General features: G+C 41.5%; 1 protein-coding gene across 1 annotated transcript in view; it reads left to right on the top strand.

The window, feature by feature from the left end:
• LOC106954993 (semaphorin-5B-like) overlaps positions 1–24,676 on the top strand; it is a gene marked incomplete at its 3' end in the record, with an annotated part of 216,152 nt that extends 191,476 nt beyond the window's left edge. The window contains exons 13-19 of the mRNA XM_015044887.1: positions 10,952–11,069; positions 12,154–12,338; positions 13,272–13,415; positions 14,088–14,235; positions 15,429–15,654; positions 19,533–19,745; positions 24,501–24,676. Of these exons, the coding sequence (XP_014900373.1) occupies positions 10,952–11,069; positions 12,154–12,338; positions 13,272–13,415; positions 14,088–14,235; positions 15,429–15,654; positions 19,533–19,745; positions 24,501–24,676 (1,210 nt within the window). The remainder of the gene's footprint in view (positions 1–10,951; positions 11,070–12,153; positions 12,339–13,271; positions 13,416–14,087; positions 14,236–15,428; positions 15,655–19,532; positions 19,746–24,500) is intronic.
• Between the last annotated feature and the right edge of the window lie 9 nt (positions 24,677–24,685).

The following is a 24,685-nucleotide window of genomic DNA, read 5'->3' as shown; positions in this document are numbered from 1 at the left end:
TTAAAGTAAACGTTTGCATGAACTGCTTTAGCGTTTTTGTGGTTGGAGTAGCTCTAGGAAGGTAGTAACCCTCTTTGGTGTTGGTCACTGACAAGCCATTAGAATCAGCCTTGAGCATCATCTAATCTGAAGTCACCAAGGGGATTAAATATCACTCCAAAATTCCTGAAAGGTCTTTTTCAGATTACAGGAAATGAACTAAAAACTCACATTCCAGTAGAAATTATTGCTGCTGTGATGTCCTGACTTTGCTGATATCAGTGGCTTATAAAAGTCATGCATCTCACAACATCAAATTCTGCATGTATCATATCTTCCCAAAAAAGCTGCAGAGAGCTTAGGTGGGCAGGAAGACGTTTCTTTTAACATTTTCAAGGACAAAGCAAAGCCGAAACCGTCTGATTTTAAACAATAGTGACACGACCTAAAAGGATTTCAGGTAGTTTGCCGTAACATTTTCTGCTGCACAGTGTTTCTTTGATTCAAAGGACCAGAAAGTCATAAAAATACATAAAAAGCGAACTAATCTTAACCTGGTAGCTGTCAGGGTTTTTTTTGTTGTTGTTTTTTTTTAAAATCTTGCTGTTTAATCCTGCAGACATTATTACTGTAGGAGATATTATACAATTCTGAGCTGAAAGAGAAAAATACTACCTGCCTTGCCAAGCACCGACTAGAGCAGATGTCGGCAACAATTTTCTCTTTTCAGTTCGCCGATATTCAGTCGTTTCTCCGGGGACGCGCGGCTCAGACTTATTTGGACAAAGACCCACCTACTGTTTCACTTAATTCAGCTCCTGTTATTGTGCTGCTGTCTGAATGAGCTGAATGGATTTCCGCCCGGCTCGTCTGCATTGTGTGCGGTCGTCCTGCCTAAATGAAGACATACGGCGTCTCCGTTCGCACACTGAGGAACAGCTGGATGTTCTCTGCGGCTTTTAAATCCGTCAGCAGCTGAAGGGCAGCCAGCCACACACGTCGTTCTCTCCACCAGCAAAACACTTCGGCCGCATTAAGGTGACATTATTCACAGGCGAGCTGCTTTGTTTTGAAGAGCCGGGTGAGTTTTGATAGACTGTAGTGTACGTACCTCGTCAGTCTGACGTTTACACCATCATTGTCGACAAAATGTCATAGTGATTTGAGGCTTTTAAAGTTGTTTTCCTTCCAAGTGGAATGATTGTGGAACAAAAAACATGTCAGAGTTTGTTTAATTTAGTTGATTTCCTGTCATATATTTTAATGTGAGCTTCAAATCCTGTTGGAATATTTGAGGGAAAAAGTTGAAGAAAATTATCAATTTCCCTCTTCCTTATTATTTCTTTGTGTTTCCTGAACATAATACATTGGTACCACTAGAGAGTAACAACCCACAGCATGATGCTCCCACTACCATGCAGGAAAGCTAGCCAACTGTTGCTAAGTATGAAAGCTTCACTTTGAGGCCAAGTACCTTTATCTTTGCTTCGTCCGACTGTAAAGGGTAGTCACCTTAGAAGGCCATCTTGGAGCAGGTACGTCTTTCTTGGTCAGTAATGAGGCTGTAACGATTCTAGTACCTCAATTATTACAATTCCTCGAGGAAAATTTATCTGCCTTGAAGCATTGTTAAATTATGTTTTATTATTTAGCCACGTTCCGGCCGGGTGGTTATTTGTGTTGGGTGGTGCTCTCACTTCCGCCTATGAGTTGTTGCTAAGTGCTAGCAGCATAACGTCCAAGTTTCCAGGTTTTTATCTTTTTTTTGGGGGGGTGGGGGCAAATAAGCGTTCTTAAATTGACTGGCACGATGCTAGAAGTACGACGACCTTTCTGCTCCCGGAGCTGCCTGGTGGCCGAGTCAAAGCGGATGGTGGGAAGAGCGCTGCTGTTTGGTTGGGAAATCTTCCTCTCTCTCTCTCGCTGTCTCTCTCTTCCTCTCTCTCTCTTTCCCTTTCCCTTTCTCTCAATCTCTTCCACTCTCTCTCTTTCCCTTTCTCTCTCTCTCTTCCTCTCTCTCTCTTTCCCTTTCTCTCTCTCTCTTCCTCTCTCTCTCTCTCTCTCTCTCTCTATTTCTCTCTCTCTCCTCCTCATTACTCGATTAGATAATCGAGTAATCGACAGTAAGAATAATCGACAGAGTACTCGATTACTGAAACATTATTTCACAACAGCCCTATTTAGTAACTTCTTCTATGGTGATGTCAAACTTGCTTCACCGAGTGAAAGTAAACTTGCGTTTCATCAGCTTCCAGGTTATGTCAAGGTCCTCTTTCTTCTGGTTGGTTCTTGAACGTCCTGCCTGACTTCCTGTTGTCTGACGCTGACAGTTTGGGTCAGACGGTTGGTTGGTGTTTGAGACGGCGATTCCTCAAGTCTGTTTGCCGACTCATAGCTTAGTATATTAAAAGTCGCTGTTATCTTTAGCAATGCCAGCAAGCCTTACAGACCACAGAGTGGAGATTTACATCATCCTTTTTAACTCAAGTGTATTTTCTTCCGCTGCTAAACCTCTTTATCTGCCACTGATTTGTATCCTCTTAGTGGCAGCTTGCAGACAAATGGTCCAGCTTGTGGGTTTGTGTGTGTACGCTGTGTGAACATAACTGTGTGTATTTGTTCTTTATTTGTGGTAATTACATTTGACCTGGCCAATTGGCACCTCTGGCTAACAGCACCACTCTGTCCTCCACGCAGCTCCTATCTCTCCATCTCACTCTGTTAGCTAAGTGATTTATTTTGGGCTCAGTTGTTTGCTGGTGCTGTGATGCTGACTGCGCTCATCAGATCTTTTACTTCACTTCACTTTCATTGTCTGGTAAAAATCCAACACAAGTGTGAGTGGAATATTTGTCCCACCAGATCTAATTAGCGGAGGTGAAACTGGTTTTGCAAGGATCCATGTTAGAATATGTAATTACTATTAAAACTAGGGCAGTCATAGCTAATGCATTAATGCTTGCGGTTTATTACATGATACAGACTGATCGCACTTTCTATTTTGACCTTGAAGACGCTCTCCCACGTAGAGTTGTTTTGTTCGAAGCGGCGCGTTATACGGTCTTGTACTGCGGTCAACTATACAATAACTTTACGTGATTTTTGCACATTCTCTCTGCTCCTTCCTGTCAGATTATAGTCCGATGGAGGCCGCTGGCACCAAAACAAAACAAAACAAACACAGTGAAGGACGTTTGGATAAAACCAAGGTAGCATGTAGCCGGCTTATTGAAGAAAATCCAGTTTGTAGTTAACATTTCTGAATTAATCTTGAAACAAAATTGCTTTTCTTTAACCTTCCTGAATATGAAAACCTGGAGAATTGAGATGTCTGGTTATTGAGATCCTATTTCAAGATCCCAAAGTTAAGCATATTGATTAATGGTGATTAATCACAGTGTTAGAGTGCAATTAATCTGATTTTTAATGGATTGACAGTACTCATTAAAACCCAAATTTAACCACCATACACTACCGTATGCACTGAAACTCTGCGGCCATCGGTTCTGGTTCCTGTGCCTGTTGAACAGAAACCAGGACTCTGGTTTTGGTAAAACTCTGCTCCCGAAAGGGAGAGGCTGAAATAAATGAATCGAAGCAGCCATAGCCTCTGTCTGTCCTCCTTCCTCTCCAATGACAACCTCTCACCAACACTTCCAGCACTACGCAGGGGAACGTTTCTTCTCTAACTTAATAGAAATGAATAAACCAGCGACGTGTCAGAAACAAAGAAGCAGTGAATGCACATTCACACTCTGACTTGAATCATAGCATGGGCAATGTTGTTTGTGGAGTTATTTTATTCATTTAAAGGAGTTTGCTGATAATAGCATTGTGAAGCTCAACCGGTGATCCAGTCATTCTGCTAACAAACAGGCGGTACTTATTTAAGGACATGGATTATAAAAAGTGCGTTCCTCTCGGAGTAAAATGGTTCGTTCCAGACATTGTTAAATGAATACTTTAGATTAAATTTGATTGGACAAGGGTAGCATAAAGAGAAGCAGAACATTAAAGGACACTTAGAAGACCTTTGAAATGGAAGCAGGCGCCAGAAAATGTGAAAGAAAACTGAAAACTACTATTATAATGGATTGAAGAGTAACAAAAGTGGCAAAAAGTCAGCCAATAATCAGATTCGCCGAAGCCAAACAATCAGCACGAACCCACTGCAACGTCCAATTGTTGAACAAACAATGTAGGCTTAAAGGGATTATGGATCACCAAGGAACACAGTGACCGGCCGAAGAAATGGAGCAGCATCTTGTCGAGCGATAAAACCAATATTTTGCATCCCATGCACTGTGAAGCACTCTGGCTCAGGCTCTGTGGGGTAAAGATGCTTCTTATGCTATTTTGTTGGGCCTATTAAGACCAAACCAGAGATCACAGATCAGTTTGAATACATCTAAATGCTCGAAGGAGGACATGGCCTTCATATTGGCTTAACAGCATGTGTGCAGCTTCTTAGTTCCAGAAGAACATATAAAATCTCCTGGAGCGACCTTTAAAACCTTTAACCTGATATGTTACTATAAAAATGCTCTGTTTAGGTCAAAAACCAAGAAATTTAGAGGAAGTGATGAAAGCATATTTGTTCTTTGCAGCTGTAAAGCAGTTCTGAGAAGTGAAATATTTCAGTGTTTTCAACCAGTATCGCCTTTTCTTCACTTCCACTTTGGTTTGAAACAGATTGGGCACAAATAGTGTTGGGCACAGAACTGCATATTTGCTTTGTGGTGGAAAAAAAATCAAAATTTGAAACCATCGGGAAGATACTAATGACTAGATTGAACAATTGGAAATCAGTCAATCAATCAATCTGGATTATTTTTGTAGCACATTTCAGCAACACGGCAGTTCAAAGTGCTTCACACATAAAAAAGCATCAGGAATATGTCATAACAGTTCTGAAAGTCAATAAAAAATGGAACATATAAATAAAAAGACATATCCAACTGATACCAGAGTGAAGTGGAATAAATTGAGTCTTTGGTTCAAAACGTCAAGTTTCTCCACAAGATAGAAACAAAAGTCCTGCTGCTTTCACCCTGAAGGGCTTTAACTCACGTTTCTCTTTAAGAGGGAGAGAGAGTGGGTTTAGCGACTGGACTGACCCAGCAGCGTTATGCTAAGGAGGCCAAGTCACGTTTGACTTTCAGCGTCTGCACAAAATGTTTTATGTGTTTGTCTTTTTCGGCGACTGCTGAGCACGTTGTGCGCAGGAATGCCGTTTTTCCTCTACGCGTAAGCTCGATTCCTGCAGGACGCCCCGGCACCGGCGGACCCCCCGCCCGCCTCTTTGTGAATGCAGCTTACGGGCCGCTCTCCCGGCAAACCTAATTTACTGTCGGCTGCGGCTGCCAGCGGGTTACCGGAGCCCACCGCTGCTAAGCCTGTATGACCAATCACAGGAACATTTCGCCGGCTGGGAGACTGGGGGACGAGAGAGAGAGAAATTGTGTTCACACAGTGGATGTATTTATTACTGGTCCAGAATGCTGTTACTTTTATTACTGGCTTTGTTCTGGCTGAGGCTCAGTGTAATCATTTTTGGTCTCTCCTCCAGTTTCACTCTCTCTGTGGTGCTCTCTCAATCTTCTCCTCCTGCCGCTGCATCTCAATCTCCGGCTCACCGCTCTTTAAGCTTCCTTTTGTCTGCAAAGGCGTTTTTAACCTTTATGATGCCGGAGGTGTTTTACACATATCTATAATTCAAGATGATCAATAGTCTGACTCTGAATGTGTTGTCATGTGTCAGAAACACATCGCAAGGTGCATTTTCTTTCTTTTCTGGTGATATTTCATCTGTTGACTATAAAAAAAGAGACAAGACCGATCAAATATTGGAGTCTAGATCTACATAAGAATATCCAGACGGCCTGTTTTCCAATGTAACAAGCAATAATTTGTCATTTTGCATACATTAAAATGAAATGGCAAACCATTATTGCCTTTATGTACTGATGAGGGGGGAAAATAATGCTTGCCAAAACTACTAAATTAAAAATGAATTAAGTAGGACGAGAAAGTGGAGGATTACGATAATTTATACTACAAATTACAAACGTGTGAACTGGTCAGTGTGTCCTCTGGCAGTGTTCCTCAGGTAGTAAAACACGTATACAGCACTTTCTTTTTTTTCTCTAAAACCTGACGGACAGCGGGAATGTAATCTACATGTCCACCTGTAAGCCACATTGCCTTATTTGGTCGTTCCCTCCCTGCTGGTTTCCTGTGATTCTCATTCCCCAGGGGTTCCTCTCTGACAGGCGTCTCACTTTTGTTTCCCCGATTCTGTTTCCCGGCCCCGTCGTTCTGCAGGCCGTCCCTAACTGGGCTTAATTGGATGCATCAGCTTTGAGCGCTAGCGGGAGTTCAGTGTGTTTCCAGTTAATCATGAGCAGACTTCCCAAACGACCAGCTCAGTGGGGAGAAAACGGCTCCAGGGACCAACTCTCAGCCCTGCAGGGAGGACTGGGGGAGTCTGAGTGCTGGTCTCTTGAGAATGCCAGCAGGAGATTTTCCCTCCAAACCACTGGGTTCTTGCAGAGAGGAAGAGAGTTCGACTCTGAGCATACAGTGCTCCAACATCACCAGTCCTGCAGCTAATAATCAATGACTACGGTCCGTCATTTATCAGCTCATATTCGCAGTCATCCCGTGACGTCCTGCCGTTAAAGGTGAAGCGTTGATGTACGTCTCGTCGGTGAAGGCGCTGCAGTAAAAGTAGACACTTCTTTTTAACAGCGCTCACAAACGATTTGAAAAGCCAATTAAACACACAGAGCGAAAACGGCAGATTAATCTTCTGATGCCGGACTCCAGACACTTTGTTAAACGGCCCGGTGAGTTTTAGCGGCTCGCCTCAGAATTTACCCGGCCACATGGCCTGGCTCGCCCGTTTTGATATAGCGTCCCATCGGGTGTCCGCTGCGCTGAAATAAACAGCAGCTCAACATCGTCTGACTTGTCAGAGATTCCCAGGTGGCCATGAATCTGCAGTTCAAATATATCCCCTACAACATATATTTAAAGGCTATTCGGGGAGCCGACAGCTACAGGCATTCACACACTCGTTCTTACATGTCTTGCCGTCCACCATATTTGCAGTAGCTGTCTCAGAAATGAGCTTTTCTCTTCGGTAAAAATCAGTCACTGTTTTTGGCTGGCTGAGAGAGGACAGGAAGATCTGGCTGAAGAGGAAAGGTCAGAAGGAGAGACAAAGGGGCACAACGGTGTAACGTCTGTTATCGCTACGTTATTGAACCTTTAAATGCTGAAAGTGGGCTCTGGGGGAAGAAGTGATTGGAGAAAATCAAAACCTGTAAAGTTTTATTTTGTCCCGTAGTCTCTATGTATAAACAGACTATAAGTAATTACGATTTCTCTTAAATTTCATCTTGTTTTTTGATGGAAACTCTAAACTGTGCAGCCATTCGGAAACGGACTGGAGTGATTTGCAAAAGTTTTCTCACCAATCAACTTTTCTACAAAACTTTACTCTACATTCTTTGGGGAGAATTTATGAACAAAGTAGTACCTATGTTTTTTTTTGTTTTAGAATTTTACAAATAGAAATTTGAAAATTGTGATGATAATTTGAATTATATCCCCCCTGAGTCAATATATCGTAGAATAATCTATTTCTACCAATAATCTATTTCTACTATGAACCTAGCTTAATATGTCTTTATGGTTAGTGATGTATGAAAAGCTCAATTTCAAGCAACCAAACTATCCTTAGCCTGGTGATGGGGCCAGTAAATAAAGCCTGGTGGCCCGCCAGGCTTATAATACTCATGGGGAAACCCTGTTATGTAGTTTTACGGAATTTGCTAATCAGAAGCAGCACATTACACTGCACTGTTTGAAGAACAGGCTAAACCTGTTGCATTAACAGTATAACAATAAATCTGCTGGTTCTAGTTTCCTTCTCTTTTGTTACACAGAAGGTATTAAAGAATTGTTTCTGCCTTAAATGTTGCAAAAAACCGTGAAAAGTTATGTTGTATCTCAAAATAACTTTTTTCCACAAAAGACATTTTGGTTTGGTCATTTTGTCGACATTCTGCCTAAAGCTATCGCCATCCAAAACATTTACTGCCATGTCTGATGCGTCATGCATAACGCATTTGTCTGAAAAGTGAGATTTACTATCGATATCCGTTCACAATTGCGCTGCAATAAGTGCAATCTCTTTTAAACTCATTTGTGTTTTTCTACTTGCATTTTTATTTTAATTAATGCCACTTTCTTGTGAATTGCGATGTAAATGTATCTTCCCCTAACACCAGAAGCCCCTCAGTCTGCCTCCAGGCCCACTGAAAGCCACTAAGCTTCATATTCCTGCCACCATCCTTCTTTAATAATTACCCCATCCTTGAATTATGCACTTATTAATTTTTACGCTCAGCTGAACCCTGTAATGGCGTGTGCTGTAGTCGAGTGTGTTGGTAATCAGAAAGCCAAATGAGAAATCCTCGGCCGTGATGACGAAGCAGAACCACACATCAAAGTCAATGCGAACGCAATATGGCCGACCTTGAGCCAAAACGGCGACGAGCTCCTCCCGACGCCGCGGGAGAATAACGATTATGTTCACTGAACTGTGAATGCGCGGCCGACCTCATTATGATTATTGTTCCATTTGTTGCTGAGATGTGACTGGGCGTTGATGTAATGGAGTCACTTCATGAAAGGAAAATGACACGCATGCAAGGTGACAGTCAATTGGCCAAGATGGAAGCTGTCTTCATTCCGGCTTCGCTGTGCAACGCCGCGCCCTGAAAGTGTGCGCTCCCTCGTTCCTGTCAAATGTGCTGACTAAGCCGTTATGTCTTTATTAGATGTAAACTGACCTCAGGTTCACCAGGGCTCTCCAGCCCTGCTGGCACGAAAACCTCTAACAACAACAGCAGCAGCAGCACTCGGAGCTTTCCTCCGTCTCCAGGCTAAACATTTCAGGCCTCTCTCCAAATAAACCGCCAGAGCCTGCGCCAGGAAAGAAGAAACAGACCCTTTTTTTCTTTTTTTTTTCCAGAGGTATTGAGGGCGATGGAGAGGGAGAAGCCGCAGTTCTGTAATTAGTGAGTTTAGAGAGGGAAGGAGGGTAAATAGAGAGCGGGATGCAGCGAGCGAAGGGAAGCTTTTGAGAGGAAGAGGAGTTATTCAGTTGATTCCTTTTATTCGATGTTCCTCAGGCATCCTGATCAGCTCTGGCGGCTTAGCCTCGTCATTAACAGCTTTGGATTTAATTAGCAGTCATTAAGCCTCTGTTTTACTGGAGGAGCTCACAAATATTTAATCACTGTTTGGGTAATGTACCATGCGTAGCGTTGCTGATATGAATGCAAAGGGGAGAAACATGTTATTCGCTTAGCACTCTTTTATCGGTGCGCCGCGTCCGTAACGGATGCGGCCTAAACATTTAGACTTACACCAGGATGTCACGTTCACCAACTTTCTTCTTCTTTCCTCAGAAATTTGACACTGAACAAATGAATAAAGTACACAATGGAGCTGCTTCACAAAACAGGGGCAGAGATAACAAAGCAATCAAACCAAATCAATGCGAAGGCCCCCAGGCCAGCAACGATGCATAGTTAATTTTTACAGGTAACATAACGTGGATCTGAGAATTTCATCTCCACTAACTTGTTTTCCAGTTAGTTGCAAGTTTGAAAACCAGTGGGACTTGCTAACTGTTGTCATGATTCGGTGTGTTGATTGGAACCCAAAGGCAGACAAACAGAGGTGAGGAGCCGATGGTGACTTTTTAATGAAAGAAAAATTAAAACAAGAAGTTGAAATGCAAGAAGAGGAACACAGGGAGCGAGGGGCAGGAATAAACGGAAACCGGGTGTCTGAAGTTAACAAAAGGATCCAGCAAGGAGCGATTGAAGGAGAGGGGGTTGAATAGTGGGACGTTGATTGCTGGAACAATGGACTGGTGCTAATTAGGAAACAAGGTGCAGCTGTGAGGAGAGAGCAGAATGCAAGCTGAGGGAGAGAGAGGAAGAGATGGCACAGAGAGGCAAGGAGGGGGAATAAAAATTAACTAAACACATGGAATGAAAATAAACTGAAATAACTGTGAACAGACTGGTGTAAAGTAAACACAGATCACAAATGATCAAAAACCATGAACTCAGGAAAAGACAAAAACAAAACCAGATCCAGTCAGTAAAAAATCAAATCGATACTCTGAGTTTTTTTTTTTTTTGCATCTAAACTCCAAAGGATCTTGTCATAATCACATGTGCAGATTGCTGTGAGCCACTGATTTAACGTCAAACAAGAAGACAGAAAAGCTTTTTATAAAGTCCAGATCTCTTACTACCTGTAAACAGCTGACATGTGAAACTTTCGGGTTGGAACTGATGAGACATTTTTCAACTTTTCAAGTTGTTTTTTTTTATTGTTATGTTGAAGGTCATGACTTACTACTGTGAGGTTCACACTTTGTGAGCCTTGTGAAAATTATTGACACGTGGATGTAGTTGTCAGAAGAACAAACTGAATTTGAACTTTTTTTTTTGTACCATAAAGAGTTTATATTTAAATACTGCGGCTGAAATACAGTTAAACAAACCAACTGAATGAGTCGGTGAATTCATTTGGCCTGACCAAAGTATTTACTCTTCAAATTGTGTGATTTATTCAATAAATCCTGGAGATATTAAAGTCAAGACAAACACATCACGTTTAGGGAGTTAATTGTTGCCTCGTTATTTATTTATGAAGCTAGTTGTGTTAAACACAGTATTTAACTGTACAGACAGAGACAAATAACTTTGGTTTAAAAAAAAAGAAGTAAAAAACTCTTAAGTATTAAACATACTCTCCATTAAAAGTTTTGTTTTTTTTACTGGTCTGACGCATTATTCCACTTTTAAACAGGGAAAACAGGTGCAGATAGTTTGTCTTCCCTCTTTATTAATCTTTATCGTTTCTTCACTCGTCTTCCTAGGCTCTGCTTGGAGGCCAGGGACCCGTACTGCGGCTGGGACTTCAGGCAGCGCAAATGCACGACGCTGGAGGAAAGCTCCAACATGAGCCAGTGGAAACAGAACATCACCGTTTGTCCGGTAGGACCGACCTCGCTCGCTCGCTCACTGCGTTTACTGCACGCATCCATCGGGCTTTCTGTCGCACAGCCCAAACTCAGCAGGTTGTTTATCTCTGCACACGTCAGCGTTTACATCACTGCGTCTGTCTTCTGGTGAAATGTCAATAAACAGTAGCGACCCGGAGCCTCTGGACGTCAGGAAGCCGCCATGTGTTGAACACATGAAGTATGTGTTGGATTATGAGGCTTTCCTGAGTTTTTTCAGACCTTCTCCTCTTGTCGTCCTTCTATGTGGGAGCTCAGGTTATTCTGCCCAAGGATCTGTGTTTATGACCTGGACTCACATTGTTTTTCTTTGCTATTATTTAGTGTCTGTTTATTGGCAACTATGTGATTTCATATCAAAGAGATAAACAAAAAACTAAATTCTCCATGATTAGAGAACACCAAATCTTACCAAGTAATTTTAGTCTTGTTTCTAGTGCAATTATCTTATTACACTTGAAATAAGTGAAAACTAACATGCAAGTATCTCTTCAGCAAGGAGCTCGTTTTAAATAAATAATTCCTTAATATTGGTGAAAAAGTTTTTTTTTTTCCCGCTGGCAGATAAATTTACTCATTACAAGACAATTTACCCATTTATAAGTGAAATAATCTGCTAATGGGACAAATACTTTTTCACCATGATTAAGGAGTTTTTACTCAAAACAAACGTCTATATCTTGCGTACAATTTACTTTTATGTTAGTTTTGTCTTAATTCAAGTTTACTAAGATAATTGCATTAGAAATTAGACAAAAATACTTGGTAAGATTGTATGTTTTTGCAGTGTGTGCAATGATAAAACTAAGATATTCTCTACGATTGGAAAGTCTGAATGTTCCAGAAAGAGAAAAAAAGGATTTTGAGATTCTTTAGGGCAGCTTTAGAAGATGAAGATTAATCTGTTTTACAAATTTAAAAATGAAACAATATCAAATAAGTAAGTTTTCCATCAGTAGCTCGAGTGCAGTCAATTGTAAAACCTGTGTTGCTTTTTCATTCCTCGAACATTCACTTCACAGTGGACTCTCACAGTGAAAATGATGTTTGTCCTCCAGCTGCGGAACCAGACCATCGACGGCCGCTTCGGGTCCTGGACGCCGTGGCACCCCTGCAGCAACGAAGACGCCCTGGACGGCGTGAGCTCCTGTTTGTGTCGCTCCAGATCCTGCGACAGCCCCGCCCCTCGGTGCGGCGGCAAAACCTGCGCAGGGCCAACCATTGAAGTCTCAAACTGCTCCAGGTCAGAAGAAAAAATTTATTTGTTTCAGTCGTAATATAATTTGTGCTGAGTTATAAACTAGGACATCTTCAAAGTTATATACACTTAAAATGGCTCAAAGTCACCCATATGCATTTCCTTATGCATGCTAGCTGCTAGCAGGCTGCTAGCATGTGCTAACTAAGGTAAAAGAAAGGTACCTAAACTAAACAAATGTTCTCTAGCGTGTGCCAAAGTCACTGACACAAGATATACATCTTACCATTTTTACTTTATTACACAGAGGTTCAGTAAAATGTGTTGTGTAATTCAAAATGGCCGCCTGTGAAGATTTGATGAGCCCTCTTCTTGTCTCAAATCCAAACAAACTGGACTCTGCGCTTGATTAAAACCACAAAACTATTATTACAGATTGTTTCACTGGCATCACACCATAACTGTAGCATTGATTTTGATCACAGGAGGTTCTGGTTTGTTATTTAGGTGACACCAAGTTTCCCCCTGAGAAATTCCTAACTTCCTTTGTCTTCAGCAGAATGGGCCAATCACAGAACAGAGACAAAGAGTTGAAGCTCTTTCATCCCACTAGTAGCTATGGCAGATTTAATCCTTGGTATGGAAATTAAATTGTGCTTTTGTAGAGAGTGGCAATTAAATCATGAGGAGAGCTTCCCAGGAACAAAGCACTTAAGCAAATTGAGTGAATGTTTCCTAGTCAGAATGAGCTCGTTTTTGTGTGTGTGTGTGTGTGTGTGTGTTTCTGCTCACAGAAGTTCAGAATTAGAGCAGTGAGTTAAAATGCAGAGCTGAAAAGGTATTTTTGTATCCTCTAATTCAGCATCGTATTAACGCCTCGTGAGAAAACAATGTTAAGTCATTAGTGGAAAAATTAGCTTTCTGGATAAAAGCAGCCCCGGAGGTGGCTAACGTCTGCCTGTGCGTCTGTTGCCATAGAAACGGAGGCTGGACACCGTGGTCGTCGTGGGGACAGTGCAGCACGACCTGCGGCACAGGCTTCGAGCTGCGCCAGCGCTCGTGTAACAACCCGTCACCCCGGCACGGCGGACGCGTGTGCGTGGGGCCCACCAGGGACGAACGGTAAAATGATCACTTCTAAATAAACCTTTGCATTAATTCCCTTAGAAAACTACATTTAAAGTTTAATATCCAAACATAAGCATAAACGCATAAACAAAAAAGTTTGATACATGTTGTTTAATTCATAGAAGGAGCTTTAACCCTATTAAGATATTATATTTCTTTATGCAATTGGTACTTAGTAATAATAAATTATGCTTTGTGGATCATAAAATCCACTAAACATGGTCAGATTTTGCGACTGGACTTTATCATACTTAGGGAAGTTTCCACATTGTGTCTAAATTACGTAGTTATGCATCATATGAGTTTAAGTTTAATTTTAATCTTAATTAGAAAAGACTCCATCTTCTCTTAAAACAATTCATATCAAAGAGATTTTTCTAATGCCATTTTTACCTTCATTGACTCATTCAAAAAAATGTTTTTATGCAAACTTCTTGAATGTGCAATTATAGATTTGAAGACAGACGAGGGCTGAATGGTAAAAGAAGGGTACTGAATTATGTCATATTATGTTTTAAAATATGTTGGCAGGTAATTTAACGCCTAACCTTGATCTAACTTAGCCGTCAATTTCGATCGAAACTTGATGAAATTCTCCGGTGACATTTTGCGACTTTCAGCCACATTCAGCAAACTGAACACGTCCCACCACCGTCTTCTCAACAGGTTCTGCAACGAGGGCGTGTCGTGTCCTCAGCCCATTTTCTGGACGCCGTGGGCCTCGTGGACCAAGTGCAGCACAGAGTGCGGCGGAGGCGTCCATTCCAGGGTCAGGTCCTGTGAGAACGGCAACAGCTGTCCAGGATGTGCACTGGTAGGGAAAACACACACTCACAAAAACACACTCCGACTCAGAAAATCACAAGTGGTGGGTGTAAAAAAAAACAACAAAAAAACAATTAAACTGATGCAAAAGGGTTAAACATGAGTTTGGTATTATTTTTTTAACTAGCAAGGGAAAAATAAAACATTATCAGGATATTAAAAAGAAAACAAAACAGCTGACAGTGGAAGATTTTAATGACATGCAACGTAACGTAACTCTTACACAAGAAAGAGTCACGACTACAAAGTTTATATCAATAAATGCAGCACATATTATGCTTCTTGTATTGACAGAGAAGAATCTGGTGAATAACCCAATCCTGATGTCCCGAACAACTGAATAATGCTAGTTTATGTTAAAGTAACTTTATTTCTAATAAACATTAGTGACAGTAGTGTAAAGAAAGAAAGAAAAAAAGAAAGAAAGAAAGGACACCCATGCCCACATTTGAAGCAAAACCTGCTTAAAGTTCTCATTTTTAAAATATTTTTCAATCTTCCTCACTGGAAAACATAATTTATGACATATTTAGGAAATCTTTTTAGAAGGAAATTCTGACTGAAATCAGAAAATCAAATCAAAATAAAAAATAAGATCAAATTAACTTCATCTCACACTCTACAGCTCAAAGTGAATATGGTGAATGAAAATTATTTGACACTTCTTCAGTAAAAGACTCTACTTTTGAAACTACTTTAGGTTGTTTTAACATTAGAATAAAATCCTTTTGTGTGCAAAAAAGCTTCGGCTAACGAAGCTTCTTCTAAACGTAAATAAGACTTTTGGCACAGCGTCCTCTGAACAGATGTATCCAAATTAGAGCTAACAGCCACAACAGATAGCATCTGGAGAAAAACCAACACATAGTTTTAATACACACGCCTCAGACCACAAACATAGTGGTGATGGTGAGGATTTGAGCGAAACGCACCTTTGCTGTCTGAATCAGCAACAGAATAAGTAAAAAATATTAATCTAAGCCAACAGAAACTGTGTCTCTGATGATGTAACAGAAAGATAAAGTCACACCAAATTTATGCTTTTTATGTAAGCAGGATGCAGAATTTCTTTACGTCCCAATTTAATCTAATTTAGGAAATGCTAGTGTAAAACAAATAGCCACTTTTCTGCTTTTCATGTATGAGTAAAACTTGTCTGTGAATGTCCACTGTGTCCTGTAGGAGTACAAGGCCTGCAACCTGGAGGCATGTCCAGAGGTGAAGAGGAACACGCCTTGGACGCCCTGGATGCCGGTCAACGTGACCCAGGGCGGGGCCCGCCAGGAGCAGAGGATGCGCTACATGTGCCGGGCCCACCTGGCCGACCCCCACGAGCTGCAGATCGGACGGAGGAAGGTGGAGACGCGCTTCTGTCCAAATGACGGGACGGTGGTCTGCGATACGGACAGTAAGTGGCGGACGCAAGTACAGCTCTGAGTTTACAGCAGCCAATGAGGAGGCAACTCTGCCACCTCGAGATGTCTGATTGCTCGACTCATTTTTCTTTTCGTAGGTTTAACGGCTCGCTTATAGGTCAAAGTGATAGCGTAGCGATAGATTCTGAGGTATTGCAAAAGATAAGGACTATTACTGCACCCACTCAATGTCCAGAGAACATGACGAGATGAGCAGCAGCACATATTTGTATTCACAGAGTCACACTGGAGTTTTAAATTTCGCTGTGTTTCATATTTGCAGCGGTTTTCTGTCATGTAAACCAGACGCAGATTTCGAGGAGCCGGGCTGAATACATTTGTCCTAATATTGGGTTTTATTTTGATGCAGCTGTGATCGATGGTGCGCTGCCTGGCTTTCTACAGCCCATTGACATTTCCATAATTCTTTTCCCCAAGCAGCAGATAACATCAGTGTCATGAATTAATATTTTTTTCACCAAAGGAATTTTGATGCCTACGGGTTTGGGCTGTTTTACGTGCTGCGGCGCGTTTCGTGGCTAGTCTTCAGGTTTGAGCTGCCAATCCATGCCAGTTATAAAATAGCAGTCTCTCTCTCTCTCTCTCTCTCTCTCTCTCTCTCTCTCTCTCTCTTTCTCTCTCTGTGGCTTATTGTTAGACAATGTAGATCCTATAATGCTAATATTTCTAAAATGCTTCCAGCATTGCCAAACCCAACATGTTCAGCCACATTGCTAAAGCTCAAAGGGATAAAACAGAGAACATTTGATGTACTTCATTCAGCCTTCCTGTTATCTGCTGAACCTGAACTCCTTTTAAACAGCTTCTTACATCTTTATGCTTCCTGACCTCTCTAATAATGGAAGTATCTGTCCTCTTCAGTAAAAATCCAGTCCTACACCAAAGAGTGTTGTTAAGACATGAGCTGGTAGTGCTTATGTTGTGTGTTGATTGTTTTGGAAAAAGACTTTTGGGTTTAAACCAGATGGTTAAAGACGCTTGTTAAGCTGACATTTGGCTTATTCTGGTCTCTGGTCTACTTATCAGTGGATCTCCAATTTTTAGGAATTAAAAAGAAACGCACACAAGAGACGTATTCATAAAGCTATTTGTGTGCAAACCAGAAATGTCTCATTTTTAAACTACTCACAAAGAAATATTATCCCTTAAATAGCACTTCCCTAGCAAATAGCATTTCTCTCCACTGACACACTTCCCACATTTAAATCTCCATGATTTTTAGGGGAAGTTCTGCCTTTATTTATGTGTAAATTACAGCCGTAGAAAATTACTTTGCATTCTAAAAAACCATAATCATTTGCATCTGCATGTATCCAGGGCATCTGTGTTACTTTCTGTTGCAAAAATAAAGCAAATGCCACATGAAAAACGTTGCAAAAATACCAAAAAACCCAACAAAAGTTAGCAGATTGCACCGCTTTGTGAATTCCCCTTCGAAACGCGGTCAGCGTAGCACCAGGGTCTGATTTCAAATTGTCCATCTGTTTGCTGCAGCTGTTTTCATTCGTTAAGATTCCAAAACAAGCCCTAAAAAATGACATCATTATGGTCGGTAGTGAAGATTAATTTCATAGTTAACGGGAAGTAGAATTTGAGTTGGTGATAAACCTGAGTGGCCTGGATCAGCTGTCATTCAGAGAGCAGAAGTCTTAAGAGCACCAAGCTAAAGGCGGCAGGAGCTTGATAAATAACTCAGCCGCAGAAAAACGCTGCAATCGTGGAAGAGCAGAGTGTTTTGTTTACATCTTTGAGTAATTAGCAATAGGACAGATGACTTTGCAGAAGCATGCTGTAGCATCCGCTGCTGCCGTGTTGTTTTTCTCCTGAGTATCACAATAATAATCTGCCAAATGTATTTGTTGCAAAATGAAAAAGATCCAATTTTATAAGAAAAATTATCAAATAAATCAAATTAATAATGGAAAAATGGTTGATAATTCAAATGAATAAAAACAGTCTTTATTTGAAATAAAGATTTTTTTTTTCCCCAGTTTAATCAAAGTGGACATAATAAGGCCAGTTTTTGGTTATTCAACTTCGCTTTTAGTTAAAATTATTTTCCAACAATTTACTGATTTTAAGGACTTGATGTACTTTTTCTTACAAAACCACATTTAAATATCATGCAGTCAATGAATAGCAGTTGTGCAATCCTTTGTAGGCTTATTACTATGTTTTGAAAGGATTCCAGCTGAACTGGATCCCACTCACCCTGTCCTGCCACTCAATTTTTTTATTTTATTTAACCTTTATTTTACCAAGATAAAATCCCACCGAGATAAAAAAACAAACAAACAAACAAAAAAAAACCCTCCTTTTCAATTGACGGGGAGCTGCGTACACAGTGCAGATTCTGTTCAACATTGGTTTTCTTTTTACCACTGTAAGGTTTGATGGCTTACAGTCGGTCTATCACAGGGGCCTTTTGGCTGATTATTGCTTTCCTTGCCTGACTTTTCAGTTTAGGTCGACGACCATGTCTTGGTATTTTCGAGACTATAAGTCACTCTGGAGAATAAGTCGAATTAGTCAAATAATGTGATGTGAATTGGAGATAAAGAAACATAATGATTCCCTGGTCTGTAAGTTTCATTTATTTAGAAGTTGTCAGACATGAGGGAGATCTTGTCCATGTTAATGATATGATCCTGTGGCACTTTTTGTTCAACCAACCTATGGAAACTTTTGACTGTATTGGACGTCTGCCGGCAGTTTCTGACACACCAGCGTCCATGTTCTAAAATCGGGGAGTCAGGAATAACCCGCTCCTCCGGTGAAGCGCGCAGCGGGGCAGAGACGCATGCAGTAAATATATGGTGACAGAGAGGATGTTGCGTAGCATGAACAGCTAACACCAAGAAGACCCTTGCTGCAAATTCAATTATATTTATCTCCTTGGCAACTACCAGGACGTGGAGATGTAGCTGAACTGTTTAGGATCATCAACAGCTGTTCCAGGTGTTTCAAAAAGTAGCACCGACAGACAGACACAGCTATCTAAAGTAGGAATGTCTGACGAGGTAGCAGATCGTCAGAACGCGGGCAGCGTGTTCACTTGTTCCTCGGGCTTTGGCCAAACAATTAGCTTACCTCGCTGCTGCAGTTTGTAATGTTTGTGTCATGTATGTCTCTATGAATTATGGAAAAAAAGAAGACGTATATAAGTCGCTCCTGACTGCAAGTCACAGAACCAGCCAAAGTATGAAAGAAACTGTGACTCTTGCCTTGAGGGACAAAAGTCAGAGTTTGAATCCTGGCCTGGAGTCTTTCTGCGTGGAAAGTCCAAAATCATGCCAGAAAGGTTAATTGGTTCTTCTAAATTTTCCCTTAGGTAAGAGAGTGAGTGTGTGTGTGCATGGCACACACGGCGAGAAGCAAGCATGTAAAGATTTCTTGCAGCAGATCCATGATACACCCCCACATCCCCCCCGCCCCGTCAGACCCGTTAGCTCCGCTACACGCTGTTAGTGACGGGATCATAGTCCGGTACTAAACGCACCCACTGACACACAGGGAGTCGCACACAGCAGCAGACTGATGTTTGCCACTGGTGGCCTTTTCACACAGCCCTCTCCTACATCGATTACCTGTCTCCCCCTGTCAGCCTCCCGCGGGTCGGCTGCATCGACTTTAACAAACTGATGAAACACCGACAGCAGGGAACTGTGGGATGCAAAAGATACAGACCTTGAGGAGAGAGACGGTGAAAAATGCCTCTTGGTCGATTTGCATGCTTCCTATCGCTGTTTGTCGATACCAGCTGTGGTTATGATTCTTCACCTTGAATCAAACTTGGGTACTTTAATTTAATTTTATTTATTTTTTATTTTTTTAATCTCTCCATCTGCAGGCCTGGTGGAGGAGTTGCTAAAAATGCCAGTGGTGAGAACGGCGGGGACGAGCTGGTCGTCGTGGGAGACCTGGTCCAGCTGCTCTCAGAGTTGTGCCAAAGGTTACCGCACCCGTCGGCGGACCTGTTCCGGGCCGGAGGGGAAGAGCGCCCCCGTGGCGTGTCGTGGTTCCCCTGTGGAATACCAGGACTGTAATGTGCAGGCATGTCCCGGTGAGTGAGTCCAACTCGGCTACCTTCACTGTGACGGAGAAAGAATCTCAAAGCAAACAGGTTGCTCAGATCAGGATTTATGTTTAGATAGATATGCATTTAGTTTTATTACTGTACTTGAGGATCAGCTAGAATATCCTTCAGTTCATTATTCACATTGCATCATCTCTGAATTGTCTTCTTTGTAATCCTACTTGTTACTCTTTGTTTAAGACATAGATGAGCCTGCAGTGTCTGTGAGATATTTCAGGCATTTCAGGATGACTATCTATTTTGGGAAAGAACATCTCCCCTTGGTACGGACATAAGAGCTATAAAACACATTGAGTGCACATAGAAACCCCCCAAAGCCCAATAAGGTCCTGTTATAAAAAAAAAATACTGTTATTGCACTTTGTGAATTATAGACTGAACTGCACTTGTTTCCTGTGAAATGTGCTGAAGGGTCGACTCCTAAAAGAGTTCAACAACACCTGTCGTTTTAGAGGGGCTTGTAAAAGTATTCATGACTCTTAATGTTTTTCACATTATGCCACACTATGACCAAAACCTCAGAGATTTCACTTGTATTTTTACGGTACATATCTAGTGTCTGATTGTGAAATGGAAGGGAAATGATGCATGGTTTTCAGATTTTTCCACAAACAACTCTTTGATGCATGTCTTTACCAGCTGTGCAGATCAAAACACCCAACATATGCAGGGTGGATGCTGCCTACAAACAATGATTTTTAAGTGTCTCCATTGAATTTAGCTCATGGACTTTGACTAGACCATTCTAACACATGATTATGATTTAATCTGAACCTTTCAAATGAAACTCTGGCCCAGTCTGAGATCCTTTGAAACTTCTAGTAAAATAGTCTGGCACATTTAGCATATTGGGCAAAGAGTTCAAACGGGTGGAACAAAGTATTTACATTTGTATTTTTTATTTTTTTTAACGGGGGAAACATGTTTCCAAATTTTCAAGATCCAAACTGCCTATTTGAACAATTTGAATGGAGACATTTGTCAGTACGTAGAAAGTTGTTCTTGTAACATGGCAACACAGGGAAAAGGTCAAAGGGTATTAATTCCTGTCCAAGGCACTTTATGGCAAGTTTTAATATTCCGAACATGGAACATTAGCTTCAAACAAACAGGTTAACACCCGTACACATGATACTTTCCAAATGTAAAACATTAAGTTTACTTGCTAGCTTACCTCAACAACAGCTCTTTCTAAAACTGTATTTACTGTAGGGGAAAAAGCAAGAAGTAAGCTGATGTAAAGTCTTTTATGCTGATGTCTCCAGCACATTATGGGTTCCTAAAGAAAAGGGAAGCAAAAAAAAAAAAAAAAAGAGACCGCTGTAGAGACAGAGTGCTGGGGGTCAATGATAGTTATAGAATACTGCTGAGTGGGCAATTAACGTCATTAGCTAATGGTTACCAGCAGCTGCAGCCAAGCAGGAAGAGTTCCCGAACAAATGAAGTTATCTGTTTCAAACTCCTCATCAAACCATCATAATCAGCTGACCCGGAAAAGGCGCTGGACCGGCTCTGTTTATTAAACACACACACACTCCTTAAAACAGACAAACGCATAAAACAAGCAGCCACAGCGAAGGGCCTCCTCTGAAGAGATGGACCTTTATCTTCTTGCCTGATATCTTCTGAATTATTGATTTGTGTTTGGCTGCTTGAATCTGCGTTTGAATGTTAATTGTTGGCGTTCAAATGAAGTCCTTACTTAGAGAGACGTAACCTCGGGTGGCCCGGATGGCAGCGAGGAGACGTTTTACCAGTTCTGTCACGTTTCCGCGTGGCCCCCCGAAGGACGTGCAGGTGAGAAGGACGAGGCCGGCGACAGAAGAGAGGATGAGTGTGAAATAGTAATTGATGATGAAATTAGAGGGCGGGATGGAGGCAATGAAGATGGCCGAAGAGATTAAAATATGTCCGTCTGTGCAGTGGAAGCGGTTGTCTGTGGGTCCGATCGGCGAGGCGGTCAGAGGACAGAGCTCCGGCTTTCATTAGGTTTGGACTGACAAGAGGTTTGATTTAAAGTTAAATTTAAAAAGAACAAAATCCCAGTTCGCTTTTGAGAGTCGAACGTGAATTTGTTAGCAACATTTTTAAACTTTAAAAGCGCACACCAAGCCTCTACTCAAGAGGAGTATTTGATTCAGTCACAAAGCCGTTCGTCTTCTTAAACTGAGTCTCAAGACTTACCAAATGAACTCCGAGAGTAAAACTCTGAAAATCTAAGTATTTTCAAAGCCACACTGCTGAATTTTTGCTTTTTGCCAATGACTTTTACATTGTGGGGTGAACAGAAAATAATTTGTGCCGCACTTGTTTCTGCCTGCAGAGAAGAAAAATATCAAAAGATATCTACAACTAACCAGACGTGGGCGTTTTTTAACAGTATTAGCAGCAGAAACACCACGGTTTACAGTATCGTGGTATTTAACACAATTGGTGATGATGGATAGATTTCTTATTAAAGTTATGGTAATTATTAAAACATTTTTTCAATTTAATACACAGACTTGAGCCACATTAATATGTTTACAGTTAGTTTTTGCCAGTCTGGCCTTTAAGCCGTAGCTCTTGGAGGTTAACAAGCTGATATTAATTCTCTGCTTAGCTAACAAGTCTGAAGTGAAATGCTTAACACACGCTGAGTTTCCCAACAGCCAAACTGCTTCTGTGCAGTAGCCGTGTTTTAGCTAGCTGACCAGTTGTGTGCAGCAACAGGTGGGGGAAGGGAAGTTCTGCCCATTTGTGACTATATCCAACAATAATTCTCAGTATGGTTGTTTTTTTTTTTAATTTTTACAAATCTGACTAGATTTATTTGTCGCTGCCCGTTAAGTTTTGATTTTTGATTGATAACCAGAACTGTTTGACTAATGAGACCCAAAATGTGGCTGGTATGAAACAACAAAACTACTGATCCCATTTGCTGCACAGAGAACAACTCCAGCTTTCATCTCTTCACCTGTTTTAACTCTTTAATTTATAAACATTTTTACCATTTTGTACCTGTAAACAAACCAACTTGTACCTGTGTAATTAAACCGATCCTCCAATTTAATTTGAGCTTAGTGTTTTCATAAGGATAGGAGACAAACAGTCCTCAAAATGTCTAAACTGCTTATTACTCTATGTTCCAATTTATCGTATCATTTTCCCATTATAGACTAGAAATAGGATATAGAAGATCATTCCAGATAGCTGTCTGTCGAAGCAGGTACAAAACGTTCCCATGTACAAATTGGCACTTGGTTGGTATGAAACTTCCTGGACGAACCAAAACTGCAGCACCGACGCAACAGCAGTTAAAAAGCTTGAGTGTCATTTTATAGTTACCAGAATGTTAAAAAGTAGAACTTGATTTCCCTGATAAATGTGTTCTAGCTCAGGGAATATTTTGATATTTACGGTTTATCGGGGTGACTTCCTATAACTCGGTGAGTCAGACGCTCATCCAGTCAGGTTAGAGTCAATCAGTCGGAGACGTGGCTCGCTGTGAGAGCCGGTTAGCGTTAAATAGCAACATCCTGCTTCTCCCGCTGTCATCCTCTCTGCTAAACAAGTCTCCACTCTGCCTCTCAAGTTACCTGGCAACGACGCCTCCCTGCCTCCGTCAGGCAGACATCAGCCAGTCAACCAGACGGTCAATGAGTCACCCGCACTTTTCTGATTAGATCAGACGAGGCATTAGCAGTCCCTCCGCTTCCCCCCCACGGGAAGAAGAAATCGGTACGTTACTCAGGTAGGAGAAGACGTAGGAGGAGGTGTGATCAGTGAGACGGCAGCAGAACGGCACAAACGTGTTGTTTATGTCCCACAGTGATCTCTAGTTTACCCCAAAAAAACACATCTAAATATACGGAGCCTAGTGAAGTTGAAGACAGATTGCATTTAATGTTGCTGGACGTGTGGAAAACTCAGTTTGATGGGCTGGAATAGAACGGGCGCAGCTTTGTTAGGCTTCATTTTGTCACATATTGTAAACTTAATTCTGCGCTAAATTTTTATTTTTTTATTTTTTGTTAATACAAACTGAAGAATTTAAGCAACAGCTTCATCCACTACCATCCTCCATGTTTCACAGGGCAGCAGACCACAGACAAACATCTGTAAAGATGTGACTGCAGAACCAGTTATTCCTGAGTAGTTTGTATCTGGTCTGCTGCTGAACTCCTTCTTAAAGTGTGTCAAATGATAGCAACAACCAAAGCAGTTCTTATTTTTAGGACAGGGACCTGTTTTGTCTCCAAACTCTACTTACTGCTTTCACTTGGACGGTGTGATATTCTCTGTGGTTTTCGATATGGAAAATGTGAAAACACTGACACGGGGGCAACCTCAAGATTGAAATCTCTTGAAAATAAACCCACTTAAACACATCTGTTGTGTTGCACAGCTGGGTGGAAAATCAGAAAACAGTTGTTTTTATTCATATTTTATTTGTTTGCCCTTTAAATTCGCAGCTTCATTTCTGTAAGTATTCCCAAAACATCTCCCGTGAACCGCTCTTGTTGGAGTTCAGTCGTTTGACCCCTGTGGACATTTTTTTATTAGATAGTGAACTGAAATGAATCCAGGCTTGTGATAAGAGCTTGCCTTTCCTCACAGAGTGTAATATTTCAGTGTTAAATGGCTTCCATGCTGCTTTGCACCACACACAAAGGCAGTATAAACTAATGTGTGTGTGTGTGTGTGTGTGTGTGTGTGTGTGTGTGTGTGTGTGTGTTGCAGTGAAAGGTGCGTGGTCCTGCTGGTCTCCCTGGTCTCAGTGCTCAGTGGGCTGCGGCAGCGGCCACTACCAGCGGACACGCTCCTGTAACAGCCCCGCCCCCGCCAACGGAGGAGACATCTGCATAGGCCTGCACACCGAGGAGGCCCTGTGCAACACACACACCTGTGACGGTAAGGTCCCGCTT

This window comes from Poecilia latipinna, unplaced genomic scaffold (genome assembly GCF_001443285.1).
Source record: "Poecilia latipinna isolate Pla-1442-1.1 unplaced genomic scaffold, P_latipinna-1.0 Scaffold696, whole genome shotgun sequence".
NCBI classification, from domain to species: domain Eukaryota; kingdom Metazoa; phylum Chordata; class Actinopteri; order Cyprinodontiformes; family Poeciliidae; genus Poecilia; species Poecilia latipinna.
The sequence above is the reverse complement of the archived record's forward strand: the minus strand, read 5'-3'. Positions and strand labels throughout refer to the sequence as shown.